The following is a 17,260-nucleotide window of genomic DNA, read 5'->3' on the forward strand; positions in this document are numbered from 1 at the left end:
AAACCAACGACTACGTTCTTGTTATAACTTACGTCCAACAACTCGCAGCCACCTGCGGATGTTTCACTATAGGGAACCTCTCCTCTGTGAGATTCAAAGCGCCATGGAGTGAATCATGAACAACTAGGCAAGCGATCACCTCCACACAGCTCTCAACTTAAGAGCGGAGCAAAACCTACTCGCAAAAAGTGATGGAGCCAGCATGCCGCACTCTTAGCGCAAGTTATCAAACGGTGGCGCCAAACTCATCGGCGAGCAAATCAGTGTGTCGGAGCGAGTCACGGGACAAAATACTCAATTACTCAATTTCTAAGTGAGAGATAAAAAAAAGGAAATAAACTGTTCCTCTCGACCTGCACCACCTGACGGTATAACAGGTTTGATCCAATATAATATAAAAAATGAGGGCCGTAATTGACCGAACGTTTCTTTAATCCTTAAAGCCAATTAAAAAGAAAAACAGGGAGACAGCTGAACATTGGCATTGGAACGAACTTGGAGAATCTTGCGAGCAATTATGAGTATTTGTGTTTCGTTTTTTTCCTTTGGTATTAAGTTATTAATTGTTGTTCCGCTTGGTCCTGCCTCTTGTCTTCTGTGTTCTTGACGACGAGGAAGTTGTCTTCTTTAAAATTTTCGTACTGGAATATATAAGAAAATGGATTGGAAACAACGTTAAAATTTTATTCTCTTTTAATGATTTTATTTTAAAATTAGTTATGTATTTCTACGTATCCTGGCGTTCTCATATATGTTTTCATTTTATTTCTTATTTGTCTGTCGCCTTAATTATTTTTTGAGGGGGGGGGGGGGGGAGGAGGGAGCAGAGAGCATTGTAATTTTTCGTTGTTTTTGATTTTCTTAATGATTATATTTTACAGCAAGAGATTTTTATAAGAGCTATACATACCCTACCTATTTACCTATTTACATATTTACATTTTCCCCCGAAGGAGAAGGATCACACTTATAAAACTTCATGTTTGCATCCTGTATTCTTATCATGTGTTATCATGGACAAAATCTATCATGGACAAAATATCATGGACAAAATACTATTGGAACGGATTTTTGCTCTTAGTTATTACGTGCTTCGCTCAGAGTCCCTGATTGGCTCGCAGGAAATGTAGGCTTCGCCCTTTGCCAAGTTATTCTGAGCCGAAGAATGTCTTCGCCCAGGAGGTCTGACCGGGGGTAAAATGAACCCGATTCTTCCAGGCATTCGAGCTACCGTTTGGGCAACGCTCGCTCTTGAGTCTCTAGCAGTAAGCTAAACGAACCAATGCATCCGGTGAGTCTCTGTGCCCCGAGGCTTCAACCCGACTGAAAATAACATGTGTAAAGAACTTTTGGATCCGCAGCTCTTTCTTTTTTGTGTATGTGAGCGACCAGCGACGACTCCAGACTCGCAATGTCGACCAGTGTTGCCAACTCAAAATTCAAAAACCCGCTGCAAGAATCCCGAAAACCGGTAAAAACAACTAAATTTATAATGTTGCGCAAGAATGGCCGAATCACAGCAGGCAGACCGTCGCGTCCGACACGAAGAACGAACTCTTGCAGGGCAGCTCACGGACCTTAAGTTTCTCGTTTACATTGTTGTGTGGTACGACATTTTTTTTTCCAAGTTAATGTTGTAAGCAAGAACATGCAATGCAAAACAAAGGACGTCGTAGCAACACCCCAGCTGATGAAAGCATACAGCGATTACATCGACAATTATCGCCATGTCGGGTACGAAACTGCAACTGGAAACTGCGAACGGTCTTCTCGAGAGGATGGGTGTTGACAATGTGATGAAACCGGCCACTCAACTGTGGCGGAAAAAGCGCCAATTCTGTTATGAGTGCCAAGACGAAGTTAATGATGTCGAGACAAAATTCAAGCGAGAGTTCTTCTACGAGATGATTGACACCGTAAGATTTCGATTGAAGAACGCTTCACGCAGATGGAGCAGCACGTGAGCTTCTGGGGTTCCTTTATGGCCTCACCCGACTTCCCGATAAAGCAGAACTTCTTAAATTTTGCAAAAGGCCTTGACCATCCACTGAGAGTCTGAGACACCTAGAAAGTGCAGGCATCCACGGTACAGATCTCTGCGAGGAGCTGATCTAACTATGCAGCCTGCTGCCCACTGGATGCAGTGCTCGCCAGGACGTCCTCCAGTTCATTCTGGACAACCATCTATGTGACAAATTCTCGTATACTTGGGTGTCATTGATGATCCTCCTCACTTCGCCAGTGTCAGTGGCCACCGTTGAGAGGAGTTTCTCAAAATTAAAGATAATTAAGGCATACCTAAGATCAACCCTGGCAGATGTCAGCATATCGTCATTGGCAATTTTGTCCATTGAAAACAGGATAGCGCCGAGCCTGGATATGACGCAAGACGAAGCCCAATTCGCGATGTTGAAGGCTTGGAAGTTTGCCTTCTAGGGTATTTGACATGGTTAACTTGTGCTTTTGTTTTCTTTGTCCATCAGATGTTAGCTTGCTATGGGAGACCCACAGCTGGAGTTTGGTTATTCTAAGAAATAAATAATTCTTGAACCTTTGAACACGGTGGCGACAAAACTCTCAATGCTTGCGAACGTCGTTCGTTTTTAGGATGTGGCTTTCGACTGACAACGACGAAATCGCGACCATTCGCGCTGGGTCACTGTGGCATGTTTGCTGACAACGTGATGTTGGGTGCGAAAATAGTGTGTGTGTGTGTGTGTGGGGGGGGGGGGGGGGCGCCACGGCTGCAGTTGGCCCAGGGCGCTTGCTGCTCTAAGGCCGGCTGTGTTGTGTTCTGAGCTTCGCCATGCGATCCTTCTTTCTTTCGTCCTGATTGGCTGTCTCCGTGTTCTGCTGCAAAGTGAACCTACAGACGTTTTTGAGAGTGCAGGTGGCGTTTCCGATTCAAGATGCTCCCTGAATCCTGTTATTCGCTTTGCTCCGGTCGCTCTGTCTGGCTCTCCGCAGAAGTGTTTTCCTGCGTACTATACCTGGAACTTGCATCCTCACCAGAAAGGCCATCTTTCTAAAATAATAGATGCTGTAACGTTTCCGAACTCTGACGAAGGACACCTTGTTTTGGCACGTACCGCATTTCAGTTTTCTTTCTTTCGGCATAATGTAATACACGTTTCGAAAAGAAAAAAAAAAGAAGAAGGCGAGGAGGAAGGGACCAATAGAAACTGCAAAAAAACAAGCGTTGTTTCGCACTCTCGTGTCCTACTTGCACGCATCACGCTAAGCATTCCGGTGCTTTTGCCACATCGCACACCGGCGCGGACGACAGCAGTGTCCTCGATCAAAGAAGCTTTCTCCGTGGCCAAGGGGATTCCCCGAGGAGTGACTGCGAGGCCGGGCCGATGCCAGACCGCCGGGAAAACTGCCTGGTTTCAGCGGCAGAGAAACCAGACGCAGAAGCGTCCCTCGCAGGCGTTGTCCCCCATGCCGTTCACTCGAGACCATAGGCTCCGCACTTGGAGCGAGAGGTACAGCACTGCCAGAGCCAGCAGGAGGACGGTCACGTTCAGCGCCCGCATCGAGGTGTTGGTTGCACTCACCTGGTGGGCAGGGGAGTGTGTGAGAGTCACTTCTGACGAATTAAAGGACGGGATAAGGGGGGGGGGGGGGGGGGGGGGGGGGCGTTCCTTGCCTTTCTTATGCGTGCAGACAGAAAAACTAAATAAAGTTGCTACGAAGCCTTTGGAGTGCGATTTCATAATAAAGTACGTCGGAAAAAGAGAGAAGTGTCAAGTTCATACCGGTAACTAGCCGGCCTTTATTATCCAGTCCTTCAAAAACAATAAAAAATTACAGCCCACCTACGGGCCCGGTTATAGCCGGCTCTGCATCCATTCATGGCAATAAAAAATAAAGATAAAAAAAAAAGAAGAAACAGATGGGTTTTTGTAGCTGGGACGTTGCGTACGCTCACAGACCTTAAAGGAGCCGGTTATAGCCGGTATATTTAGCAGCCCCAAATTGAAAGTGTATAGTTCTAGGCAGACTTGGGAAGTAATCCGCTACAAGTAACGGACAACTTGTAATCCGTTACTTTTTCAAGTAATTTTGTACTTGTCACGTTACTTTTCTGGGCCTGTAATTTGTAATGTAATTTCGTTACTATTATTGGTAACAGATTACTTCAATTACTCGTTACTTTTTTTTTAATATGAACATAATAGAGAAAGTGGAGCTGGCAATTCAGCAGCATAGGACCTAGCAAGTTAAAAGAGAGAGAGAGAGAGAGAGAGAGAAAATAAACATCCTGAAGAGGAGTACAACCGAAAATAAAACACGATTTTTTGTATGACCGGTCACTAGAACCACTCGAAAAACGCGCAAGGCTTATGCAAATATGCGAAGAACAAAGATCAAGACGACAAAGCCGAGAGGCTCTGCCTCTTTCCATCGCCTTTCATCCTGTTTTTCTTTTCCTGAGTATGAGAAATGGAAAGTAGTATTGCAGAAATTGTTTTTTGTTGAAAATATCAAGATTGCTTTTTATGTTCTCTTGATGAGTGTACGGAAAAAGTAACGTGAAAGTAATTTGTAACGTAACGAGTAAAATAATCCGTTACTTTTCAGAGAAAAGTATTTGTAACGGTAATCCATTACATTTTTCAAGTAACGGGCACAGGTCTGGTTCTAGAGAAGCAGCCCGCCGATTCTAAGAAATCAACATCGGCGCAACTATACAAAACTGCGCTGTCATACTTAGTGGTGGCACTCAAGGTCCGCCACAGATGACTCCGTGACTTTTGAGCGCGAGCTGACGGCGAACTTCCTCAGTGATTTTACAACGTGCAATCCAACATGTCCACATCCAGCACAAGCCGCGGGAAAATCAACTAATCGTTTGCCCTACGCGACAGTTTTGATGGCGCGAAAGGAATTCGGGGCGAACGCTCGCTTTCAGCATGCGTATACAGCAGAGCACACAGCTATGGCCGGCAGTAAATACTTTTTTCTTTCTTTATTGTACACAGAATGCAGCATACGAATGCTAAGTCAATACACACACAAACCGCCCAACAACTTGTGGGCAAACTAAAATTCCTTCATATTTTTCAGCGACTCAAACAAGTGCGCTCATTCGGGCGTAGTGTCGGGGGACCTGCAGTATACAGACTGTACCTGCGTTACCAAATCAATAAAATGAAGCCGCGCAGGTTTAATGTGCAGGTTTGCATGATGCAGTTCCATCTGAGTTTTCCACAAACTAAAAAGGCGACGTATCATAAATAAATCATAAGGAACCGCGTCTCCTTCTTCGACTGGCAGAAAACGGATAGTTTCATGGGTTACAGTCAGGTCCTTTTTCAACGTCCTCTGTAGAATGTCCCACAAAAACACTGCGTCCCAGCAATGTATAAAAATGTGTTCGGTTGTTTCTGGTGCCTTGCATAAAAGACAGTCAACCGACCAGGGAACAAAAAACCCTATTTCCCTCAACCACGGCTTGACAGGTAAAGTGCAACTATGTAGTTTGAAGAAAAAGGACTTGACTGCGGGAGGGACACACATTTTTTTTTTTTTTTACGCGACACAATACGTTTTGCTTTGGACAATGGCTGTAAACAGTGCGATACAGGGGCGCGGGAAAAAGCATTTCAATCAAATCTCGCGACAATCCTTTTTTTTTTTTTTACGCTTTGTAGGTACTCCATAGAAAATCGTGCTTGTAAAAAGGAGGCAGCATCTTTCACTTCTTTCAGAAAACCAAAAAGACTCAAAGGTTCACCACAGTCGCTTGTTACTAACATAGAGGGAAGTGCGTTCGCCAGTTTTATCTGGATAACAGTTCGCAAGAAAGGTTGGGTCTGGTCTCGAAGAAGAGCGAAACGTGAGCTCACAAACAAGTGTGTGAGTCCCAGTCCACCGGGTTTGACGCGGCGGAAAAGGTTATCCCGCCGCGTCCTCTCCCAGCTGGAATTCCAGATAAAAGTGGCGAATATTCGGTGGAACTTTTGTATGCTCGTACGCTTGCATGCCAGCACCTGCACCACGTACCAAAGTTTTGCGACGAGAAAAATGTTGCACACTGTGGCACAGGTAAATATCGATATATCACGGTTTGCCCACGAGGTTGCCTTTGATTTTAAATCCCTATGCGGAGGGCAGGTTGGTCTGCTTTTTGCGCAGGGGATAGCGGTGACGTCAGAACGCCGAGCCCTGATTGGCTGATCGCGACCCCCTATCTGAGCGTCGTCTGCTCCTTTGCAACGTCGTCTGCTCGCAACGTCGTCTGCGTCTGTCTTACCTTTCCTGCGACTTTCGGAAGTCGAGCGAGCTCGACTTCGCCTTTCAGAGAGGGCAGACGAAGTAACTCGAGCGGTACGTTGTCTTTGTCTAACAACTAGCCGGCGCGCATCAAGGAGGGAAGTCAAATGACTCACTGGCGAGGTGTCCCGAGGCGCCGAGGTTTATTTGCTAAGAACCGAGAGTGAGGGTGGTTATCACTGATCTCTATGTCTATTTGCTGGATCGCGTTTGACCAGCTCCTCCTATGGACCGGAATGCGGTCACTGGCGGCCATCTTTAGGTAGAGTTATATCATCTCTAGCCATCATAGTAATATGGCGGACAGCGCAATGGCGGCAGGCTGCCATAAAAATCATAAAAATAGCCGTAGATCTAGTACACTGTACCGTGGGTGACATTTTGTGCTTGATTGAAGTTGTTCGACGAAGCAGATTCTTGAAACCCGGCGTGAACGGTAGCCTCATCTTTGAGGACCCGGCAAAAGTTCTACGAAAGCGTAGCACCGGGGGAAAGCAGCGCAGCTCGCATCAAAAGCAGACTCCGTACCGTCGTCTGCTTTCGATGCTTCTTTCGATGCGACTTTCGATACGTGCTGTGCTGCTTTTCTCCCGGTGCTGCGATTTCATGAAACTTTTACCTGGTCCTCAAAAAGCAGACTACTGTTCACGCCGGGTTTCAAAAACATGTTTCGTCAAATAATTTTAATCAAGCACGCAATATCACCCACGCTATTTTGACCGCGGCCTGCCAACCCACCTGCCAAAACGCTATCTGCCATGGATGGATGATAGCGGCTGCAGCAGCTTACATTGGCTAGAGGTGATATAACTCTACCTAAAGATGGCCGCCAGTGACCGCATTCGCGGAGCGGGCAAACGCGATCCAGCAATTGTCATAGAGATCAGTGGTGGTTACTGTCCGCAAGTTCCCTCGGTTCCCTCCCAAATACTTTTTCCCTCCTTTTGTGTGCGGCGAGACACTTCACTCTTTAACGGCGTCGGCGGGTTGGCGCGGTTGGGTCATTTAACGTCGTCTGCTTTACGTCTGCTAGTCAAAGCGATGGCTGCTTTACCTTTCCTGCGTCTCTCAGAGATTCACCGCTTTTTCACCGACGAGAACGCGGCCTTCGAAAAAGGCGAAAGGACATACCTTGAAGGATACATCCTTTCTTTTGAGGTGAAGGATTTCACTCTAGCTGCGAATGCCTGCGCGGTAAAGATGACGCTCTCCGAGAAAGGTGACATTTTAGAGTCTCTGTGAGTGCCCTCGCGGGGCCGCAAAGTGCAGCCACATGATGGCTACTGCACTTTACGCGGCTCTAAATGGACTGTCCAAGACGGACCTTCCACAGCAGTGGCTGCAACGCCCCAAGAGCAGCATGCCGCGGCAGGTCGCTCGCTCAGGTAAGATGTAAACACCATGTTCGTCGCTATGTTAAAACGTTTAGTTGCACGAGTTTCGTGAATGGTACCTCGCGTTTAATGAGTTGTTCCAAGATAATCAGCTAAAGACAGGTAACAGCCGATGTAGTGACTGTAAATAAACAAATGCGGCTGTGCGATCGGTACTGTGAGCACATCATAGCCCAAAAATGCTCGATCGCTGCTTGTTGTCACAACTTTCTCGCTCGACTAAAAGGCTGTTATCAGTTAGCGTATTATGGTAGGTATGTATGTGTGGCGTAAACCTAAGTGGCAAAAGTTTGAAAACCTGTGCTAATCCGTGGAAGAGAATCCGAGCAAGATCGATTGAGCTACCCGAGCGGCGTCGAACGTATCGCCGAAGTTATGCCGTAGACTCGTTGACACTAAGAAGTAATTATTGGTATAATACAAATAAATGCAAGGGTGCAAGCGAGCTGGACAAGAATGACGAAAATAATCCCTGGAGAACGGGAACAAGAGGGATAGAGTACAAACACAAATCATTTTCGAAGGCCGCGTTCTCGCCGGTGAAAAAGCGGTGAATCTCCGACAGACGCAGGAAAGGTAGATAAAAACAACGTACCGCTCGAGTTATTTCGTCTGCCCTCTCTGACAGGCGAAGTCGAGCTCGCTCGAAAAGACCTGCACTTCCGAAAGTCGCAGGAAAAGCAAGACAGACGCAGACGACGTTGCGAGCAGACGACATTGCAAAGGAGCAGACGACGCTGAGATAGGGGGTCGCGATCAGCCAATCAGAGAATGGCGTTCTGACGTCACCGCTACCCCCTGCGCAAGAAGCAGACGAACTTGCCCTCCGCATAGAACTTCGGCCCAATATGGCGTGCTAGTTTTGTAGTGTTGTAACGGCACCCCGAGATAGGTGGTCGGGGTGTCCGTCCAACTTTTGCCTGCAAAAGAATGAGGTTTTGAGACCCAATTCCCGTGCCAGAGCCCGCAACACTTTCCCCAATCAACTGCGGCCCCAGTGACATCACAGAGCTCTCTTGTTATCCGCGCGGTTTCCATTATGCTTTCTTTGTCGCAGCGAAAAATCGCAACATCATCAGCATACGCTGACACCTTGACTTCGACCGCGTTCAGGGTGAGGCCTCGGATGCCTCTGCAAGCTGCAACTTTCAAGCAGAAAGGTTCTAGGTAGAGCGAAAAGAGTAACAGGCCGCCAGTAAATACTTCATATTATCTGTTGCGACGTAAGACCTGCAGTGGAAGCTCTGCTTCCGGCGTGAACTTCCAATAACACTTCGTCACACGCGAAGTCAAAGCACGACGGAAGGCAACGAACACGTGCTGGAGACGGAGCTTCTCTTGCAGACCTTATGATGGGAAAAATTATAGATTATATTTTTTGAAGTACATAAAAGTTCATTTATAAAAAAATCTAAATGTTGATTGCGTGGGAAGTTCACATAACAGGAGAACATGCATTAGTTTAAAACTTCGTCCAGCGATACGGTGTTTTTTTTGTTTTTTTTTTTTTCTCTTTATTGGGGAGAAACAATGCAGTTGAAACTGAAGCCACTGGTGACAGAAAGAGGAGCTGGGGGACGGCGGAGGGTGAGTCTAGCAATTCGCGATGCACAAACCTGCGTTCTGTGCGATCCTTCTCTGTGCAAATAACCGATGCTCCATACGGGTTTTCATATCGCGGGGTGTGATGAGAAAGTAAAAAAAAAAAAAAAATATATTTTTGAGTACACTCATCCCATCTCTGCTGTCGCTGCCTCGTGCCAGCTGAAGATTGATACTGGCAGAAGGTGGTCACTCCCGCAACACGCGCAGTACACGCGTGTTGTGATGTGAAGCCAGCAGTCTCCTAGCAAGCAAAGAAAATGGCCGACTTGACATTTCGCTTGTCAGGGTTTACGGGTTTACATTGACCTCTATCAATATTGACGTTGAGTCGTAACAGAGATTTCCGTGGCTAATGGCGATCATTAATTTGACGGATAATCTCGAACTCAGCCAGTCAGCTTGTTTTCTATCGCGTGGTTGTAACAACGACTAAGATCGAAACAGTTCGATGACTTAGTGCCTACGTGATACGTGTACGCTATTTGAAAACAGTCTGTGCGGTGAAACGTGTCTGAGGTGTGTGGGCACCCTGGCGGCTCCCAAGCCAAGTTGCCCGACTGCGAGGCTCAAGCCGAACTTTTCCCGCGTGGCGGCGACGTCACGCCAGCCACGCGCACATCGGATACGCCGCCTTGATAAGGCAGATCAGAGGCGGCGCACGGAGAGTCGCTGCTTGGACTCCGGCAGCGCCGGTAGCAATGTTAATCGTCTTGTCCATGTCCAATTAAATGTAGTTTCTTGTTGTTGAAACCGTTGGCTCCGTGTTATTCCTCCGGGTCGGGTATGCAGCAAGGCAAACCGACCACAGGTGCTGGCCCAGCGTTTTCTGCTTCATTTCTTCGTTGTTATCGATTCCATAACGCACACCTTCCAAGAAAGTTGCCCCACATAGGCTGCGTCGCTCATTGCGATATTAACTTATCACGCATTCAGGGACCATGCCAATGAATCAGTGACTTTAGAGATGTCGCAAGCTGGTGCGGGTACATTGTCAAGGACAAATGTGCATGCAGCCGAAGGCACTGCGATTCGTTTGCACAGGGATGTAGATGCCCGCAGGGAACGATACGAGTCGTGCGACACATAAAGTCTGCCGCAATTGTAGTTTTAGCGTCGTTTAAATGAAGCTCACGAAAAATAGAGACGTCCACCTTTCCACGTTGCGGGTGTGTCTACGCTCTGACCGGTGCCTGGGCTCTGCAAGCACACGAGGAGCTGAAGAACCTTTTGAAGAAAATTGAATTACTCGCACGTTCCTCAGGGGTACGTGTAAATAACCTATTCACGGGGATTATGACATGCGGGTTTTCATTATTATCTGTAAACATAGATTAAAACAGCACTAATTTTTTGTACTTCGCGTAAATACCGCTTAGAATTAATTCCCGACGTTTATAACCTATGAGACCACCCTCGTTAGCTTTTCTCGAGGCAATGGTAGTCGCAGAAAAAAAAAAAAAAAAAAAAACGAGCTGGGTGCACCCCTTCAACTCTCAGTCAGAACAAGGGACCACGTGGTCTGGAGCCGATTGTATCCCGCCAGTGTTGATCACAGCCACGCGCTGGGGTTGACAAAGCAAAGGACACGCGCTGAGTTCCAGACATTGTTAGGATTCGGCTATTTTCGTCATTGCAGTGACTGGACAGGAGCGCCATACCGTCACGCTAGGCTCACGCGCATGACCCTTCCACCATAAAATAATTCGGTTTTATCCTGTGACCATGCCCCTGTACATTCCTGCCGGCAGCACATGTTCGCAACATTTGGTGTGAGGCGCGAGACATCATCCCGTTCACGTTCATCGACCATGACGTCGTCTGCGGGGATGCTCCGCAGCACGTGGCCGACCTCCACACCACGGCCCTGCCGCTCGGCCCCCGCCTTGACGAAATGCTGAAGACCGGACGACATGAAGAACTGACGGACAGAAGCGATGAAGAATTAAAGTGGTAACACGACGAATCGAGCATGCGACTGAAAAGAGATAATTTCAATGACAGAGACTGACGACAATTGACTATCCCATCCCCCATCCCCGGCCTATACTGTTCTTACGATATGACGCAAGGTCCCGAAACAGGACAGTTTCGTGTGGGACTGTGATTGATGTGAAAGATGACTGCCCTCATCTTTCGTGGCCGACAGGAGCCCTTAGTCCACGTGTCCTCATCTCTTTATGTCGTATGTGTGTGTGCATTTGTTTTTCTACTTATCCTCGTGTTTCTTTCAGTTCCTCGGTCCAAGCGTCCTGGGCCGTGACGATGAACGACGACGCTAAGGCAGTGATGTGCAATATACTATCACATGCCCGACCCACGCGCATGACACTGCCTCCATAATGTCATTCGGTTTCAACCTATAAAACATGTCCGTGGCAAGAAAAGATTTAGGGCGGGGGGGGGGGGGGCGACCGCCTCCCCCCCCCCCCCCCCCTTTTATTTTATTTGCTCCCTAAGCTCAACTTTGTTTTAATAAAATCATTGATATACACCAGCCAAAAGTTTTGATTTTAGTGACATAGCGAATATTGGGTCAACAAAATTGATCTGGGCAACGTTTCGACCGTAACGTCATATCTCAGCAAACTCCCCCTCCTTCCGCCAGCCGAATGCATATCGCTCCTCCCTAGCCTGACCCATAAATCCGGCCCCTGGTCCGTGTTCATTCCTGCTGACCGAACACCATCGTAACAATATTTTCATAAGGATTTAAGTCACTTGGAGGAAAAACTCTCACTAGTATCGCGGCATTATTAAAGGGACACCGAGGACAATTTAGAACTTTTTTTGTTATTGGAGTATTTTACGTTTGTTCATTAATCTATGTGTATCTTTTTTTTTTTTTGTCAAAAAGGTCATTTTAAAAATTAAAGCACCTAGCAAAAGCAGATATTTTGCATCGTTCCACGCTTTTTGCCTTCATATCTCGTCGGGTTATTTGGCAACAATCATTGGACTGCAGTTGTAGTAGAGCGTTCCCCGACAGCAGAGGGTTTGAGCCGTGCTTCCACCGTATACCTCTACGTGCTGCCAAAGCACTTCCCAAAGCTGTGGACTCGTGCCTGTGCAATGTGTGCATTCGACCAAATTGTGTCCGAGTTATTATTTTCTTTGTCTTCACGCCCGCCGCCGTGGCAGCTGCCTGCCAGTCTCTTTCCATTTTAAGTAATGTCGCCACCAGCGTACTTCGATGGTTTCTGACTTTGTGAAGTTCACGTGGGATGCATGCAGCTCTAGGAGGATACCGACAACGGATATCCGTCGTGCCCAGTTGCGTAGCTAAAATTCACTTCAGTGTCCCTTCAAAGGGTACAAGAGGCCACTGGAAAAATTGCATCCCGTTCGCATCTAATCTGGTCAACTATTAAGCTAGTGATTACGCCTTCGACCCTCGCATAATCAACGCAATGAGGCAGTGTGAAATCGAATAAGGGCGGGGTGCGAGGATAGGTGCTGTACTTGCCCCGCGAGACTGTGTGACTTGGACAGACGGTAGCCCAAATCGCAGCGAACACGGGAACTGTCCACGAGGCCTAGCTGAAAAGAAGCGTTACCGTTTCACAACTTGGGGCTTCGGACAGGGTGCGCGTCTTGTCCGTCTGGGAATCTCGACTCTGGGGGCGCTTGGCAGCGACGTTGCTCGGGAAATTCCGAAGAGCTGTCGGTTCTCCCGGAACGCCCGGTTCGGTTTTCACGGCGTTCATCCCCGGCGGCGACTTCGCAGGCGGCGGAACTGCCGGTCCAGGCGACGCTTCGCTAAAGCTGCGCGAACCTCCCTTGAGAGTTTTGAACTCCACAGTGTGACTGGAACCGGAGCAAATTAACATTAGTCGCCGAACTTTATATCGACTGTGCAACAGAACTCTCACAGTTGCGGTCATCTAACATCAACGCGCAACAACAAAAATAATCCAAAGGGCAAAGTATACCCGCGTCACACAGTTATAGGTTAATAAAAGATTTGGGCGAATCGCACATGTTTATTTATCCATGGATAGTAATAAAATTTCCTAAAGTTTTTTTTTTTTTTTTGTAAATGAGACGGTTTTTGTATACTGGTTTATTATAACAGCGTATGAACGATTTCCACGCAAGGAGAAAACAAAAGACTGAAAATAGGCGGTGAATTCCGAGAACTGGTCGATGAAATGTGCCGCGACAACACGTTTGCGAAGTCGCGTCAGTTTCCCGATGTGTCGTATTTATGGGTCCGGATGGTGTAAGGTTCTGCACTGCATCAAACAGCTGCTTCAATCAAAGCACGGGCTGGTTCGATCACACCCATCATACCCATAGGTGAAAACAATAACCGGATCTTTATTGTTCACGACGTAACTTTGGCGTTATATTTCGCGTTGGTGAACCAATGGCTTGGAAGTTGGCCCTACGAGTAGAACTTTGAGCGGAGAATGACAACACCCCGTATTTCTTAGCAGGCACGTAGCCAGAATTTGGTTTCAAGGGGGGGGGGGGGGGGGGCGCCCATGACAAACTGCTGTATGAGGGGGAGGGGGGAGAGGGGGCTCCAGCAAAATGGAAGATTTCGGGGAAAGGGGGGGGGGGGGGGCGGGTCCCATCCCCCCCCCCCCCCCCCCCCAGGCTACGTACCTGTTTCTTAGATTGCCTGGAATAATATACACACACACACACAGTGAGTTGGGAGAAAGTAAACAAAGATTCATGAATCTTCATACTGTCCCGCACTTAGCGGTTTTGTCACTGGCTAAGTTGCATTCCGTATAAGATCGCAATGATTATCAAAACAAATGTGCGCCCTCTTTTCACGACATTTTTTCCATCTCGCCGTCGCTCTCTATCCGCTGGCCGACAGTCTTCAAAGATATATTTGTACAAGACTATAGCTCCCTGGTGCTATAGCTCCCTGGGAAATATACACCTAACCCCGCGCCGTTGCCGCGGGGTTAGGTGTGTATTTCATAAAGCTGTGATAATAACTGCCTCGAAAAGACCCCAAAGTAAAAACAGCCTCGAAGAGCTCGTTTGGCGTGCTGCATAAGGAACTGACAAATCTATTTATCCGGAGTTTCCCAAACGCACAAGTAAAACAATGTGCGAGCTTGAGAAGCTTCTCACCGGACACGCGAAACTTTGTTCGAGGGAACAAGGCGCCATTTGTCTTCGATCTTTCGGCTGTTGGCTTCGTTCACACGAATGGCCAAGATCTCGATTTCAGCGTAGTCCGGGCATTTCTGGCCTGCGGGTGAGGAGGGATCGAGGGAACACCGCATCAGTCTGTGCGCTCACACATACTGGTGGCACTCGCGCCTCAAAACGCTTACCTTGATGCAGACTGAACTTGAGCGGCACCTTCTCGTTTGGCTTGAGCACTCCATGGTCGGGGATGAATTCAAGCCCGCAAGTTTTAGTGACCTTAAAACATAAAGTGAGCAGTATCAGAGTCTTGAGACGAGGTGAAAAAAAAAAAAAAAAAAGATGGCTGCTCGCGATAACAACGCGAAGCTTTTGCATATCCCAAAGCCGGACGTTTTCGTCGCGGGGTGCGCGTGTCGTGGAGAAATCCCCGGGATTTCTCCCTCGTGTGAATGCACCTTTAGCTGCTCTGACGAGTTTGATTCATTTCCTTGCGTATTCAGTTTGTATGTTCCTTGGATTGCAATATATTATTGTCAAGCCGCGAAACGAGATCGTTGGGCATGACACTGGCCAAATCCAACTATACAGTTCTTGCACGGCCCCGTTGAAACGAAAGACCAGGCCAAAACACGAATTACCCTGAATGCTACGTCGTGTGAGCTTCGGTTGCCGAACTCGCACACTTCGTGCAGCGCTGCGGGCCCGCCGTCATTGACTCGGACGAAGGAGTTGGCACTGCTGCAAAAACCAGAAAAGACGCGCACTGCGCTTATTTAGAGTAACCTCGAATGATCCGCACGCAATATGCATGTGTCAGCGAGTTTAAACACCGTCTACTTTACCCGCGCCTAAACAGGTTTTATTCGGTATTCAATCGCATTTCAAGTGTAAACATAGCCTATGGAGTACGGACGCTGACAGCAGTTGTGAAATTAATTATCCGGAGCAGTGGGTCCCGAAATAGTGGTAAATAAGCTATGACCCTCATTAGAGGCGCAAAGTAAGCGCACCTCATACGACCGATGTGCCAGGACATCTTAGGATTAGTCGCCGGCGAGAGAGAGAGAGAGAACATGTTTCTTATATATGATAGGATTCCCGTCTATGAGTGATGTGCTCTGAGACGAGGGCGAGTACTTCCAAAGACCGACGGGAAGAATGTCGTGCATAAATTTAAATGTTATAAGGCATACCCCCCGGGCGCCATATCTGAGCGCGCTGTTCGCTGCACATGGCCAGAACGAGCTAACACTTATAGATTGCTACATGTTGGTGTGGAATGTACGTTACAAGATCACAGCTGAAGCTCGCCGTCAGCTCGCTCTCAGCAGCCACGGATTCGGCTATGGCCGCCAGTGAGGATTCTCTATAGGGATTCCGGCTACAGGTTGCGTACACATCTCGTAGCGATTACAAGACGCATCCAGTATGATGCAAACAGCGACTGAACTAAGAAAAAAAAAAGAAGAAAGCGACCGATTTTGCCCGGTGGCGTTCTGGGCACCTGGCGTGAGAACAGAGGCTGTTCCGCCGCGCGCACAGAGCCAACGTGTCGCCGGCGAAGTTCGTCGGTTGTTCGCCACATAATCTCTCTACGAAATTCAGTCTTTGATATAAGATCATCACGTTGTTACGAATAATGCGTAGCCCCTCATAACTAAATTCGATGGCAGCTTAAAACTTACAGGGCAGGGTCAGCGTCGATGACAATGTCTGGGATTACAGTACCAACAAAACTAGGGACGCACCAGTGACGGCGGCAAGAGCGTGGTCACAAACCGACGGGTTCAAAGATGGCCAGGAGGAGCTATATCACTCTATAGCAAAGGCAGGCAACCGACTCAGTCACGGTACTGAAGACTCACCTTACCCAAGTGTTGGGGCCCTTGGACTTTTTGTCCCTGTCCAGGATCAGGGCCTTGTACTCCCAGATGGTTTCTTCGACCCTGTCATCTGCAACGAAAGACGCCAGTCCAGCATGGCGGCCCAGCAGGGGCCTCGGGCGCCGTGTCGGTATGTTGACGTCCCCGCGGCGCAAAAGGCCGCGCACTTACTGCCTGTCATGCCGCCGCTCGCAGGAGCAAGGGCTTTGGAGGGCGACCCGAGGCAGCATATCTGGGCTGCTTGCAAGCGATCAACTCTGGCGGCTGTCCAACGAGGCCTACTTCGACCCCGGTGCCTGCCAATGCGCGCCAATGGGGCGTTCTAGCGGCGCGTTTTCAGATTCGTCGCCACAAGGAGGCGCCGCGCTTGGAGCTTTCCATTTTCTACAGGGGCTCTTCACTGAACGCCATACTTGAGGGCAATGTTTAGAGCGCATGCTCATAACGAGCTCTCATTAATAGGCTGCTAAGTTCAGCATTCTTGATGGTGTCAAATATGCGTTTCAAAAGAACCCTGGAAGCTAGCCGTCAGCACGAGCTCAGGTCTCGCACCCAGCTATGGACGGCTGTGAATACTCCTACTTGATTCAAAGAGAATGCGGCGCACAAATACATGCATACGTAACCCCGTGCACAATATGAGCTACACCATCCAAACTGGCGTTTTTCTGCGTTCGCGGTCCCATACGCTTCATTATCTCTCAATTTGTCAAAGAGCTCAAAGAATGGGACCGAAACTTCGTGTTCCATCACTTGTTTAAATCAAAGCTTTTGCAGAAATCGGCTGGTATAGACCACCAAAGAAACACGAAGGACTGTTACAGCTTATATTGTACGCGATAGCACATATATACAAAATACTCACTTACCAGGGTTACTGCGGCGCTCACTCACGTTCACTCGTGAACATTTTACGTATGCATCTTTATCAACGGCTCTGCAGAAGACTACTCTTGATATACTAAATCTAAATCAATTTAACAC

At 48.0% G+C, this 17,260-nt stretch overlaps 1 protein-coding gene across 1 annotated transcript; it reads right to left on the reverse strand.

Annotated features, from left to right (window-relative positions):
• Positions 1-3,240: 3,240 nt before the first annotated feature.
• Positions 3,241-16,506, reverse strand: LOC121833738. The gene is made up of 7 exons (XM_042287267.1): positions 16,448-16,506; positions 16,259-16,390; positions 15,032-15,131; positions 14,579-14,669; positions 14,373-14,493; positions 12,833-13,082; positions 3,241-3,557 (listed from the first exon to the last, which is right to left on the reverse strand). The coding sequence occupies exons 1-7, from the start codon at positions 16,504-16,506 to the stop codon at positions 3,390-3,392; spliced, it is 921 nt and encodes a 306-aa protein (XP_042143201.1). The 3' UTR covers positions 3,241-3,389.
• Positions 16,507-17,260: the final 754 nt, after the last annotated feature.

The sequence above is a fragment of the Ixodes scapularis genome, unplaced genomic scaffold (genome assembly GCF_016920785.2).
Source record: "Ixodes scapularis isolate PalLabHiFi unplaced genomic scaffold, ASM1692078v2 PGA_scaffold9__187_contigs__length_104089568, whole genome shotgun sequence".
Taxonomy (NCBI): Eukaryota; Metazoa; Arthropoda; class Arachnida; order Ixodida; family Ixodidae; genus Ixodes; species Ixodes scapularis.

What these genes read in the sequence shown, in the direction of transcription:
- LOC121833738 (XM_042287267.1), bottom strand. Translation starts at nt 16,506, where the DNA reads ATGCTGCCTCGGGTCGCCCTCCAAAGCCCTTGCTCCTGCGAGCGGCGG. An exon ending in GAGCGGCGGCATGACAGGCA is followed by an intron (nt 16,391 to 16,447) that starts GTAAGTGCGCGG and finishes ACGGCGCCCGAG; the next exon opens with GCCCCTGCTGGGCCGCCATG. An exon ending in AAGCCCCAAGTTGTGAAACG is followed by an intron (nt 3,558 to 12,832) that starts GTAACGCTTCTT and finishes CCTGCCCACCAG; the next exon opens with GTGAGTGCAACCAACACCTC.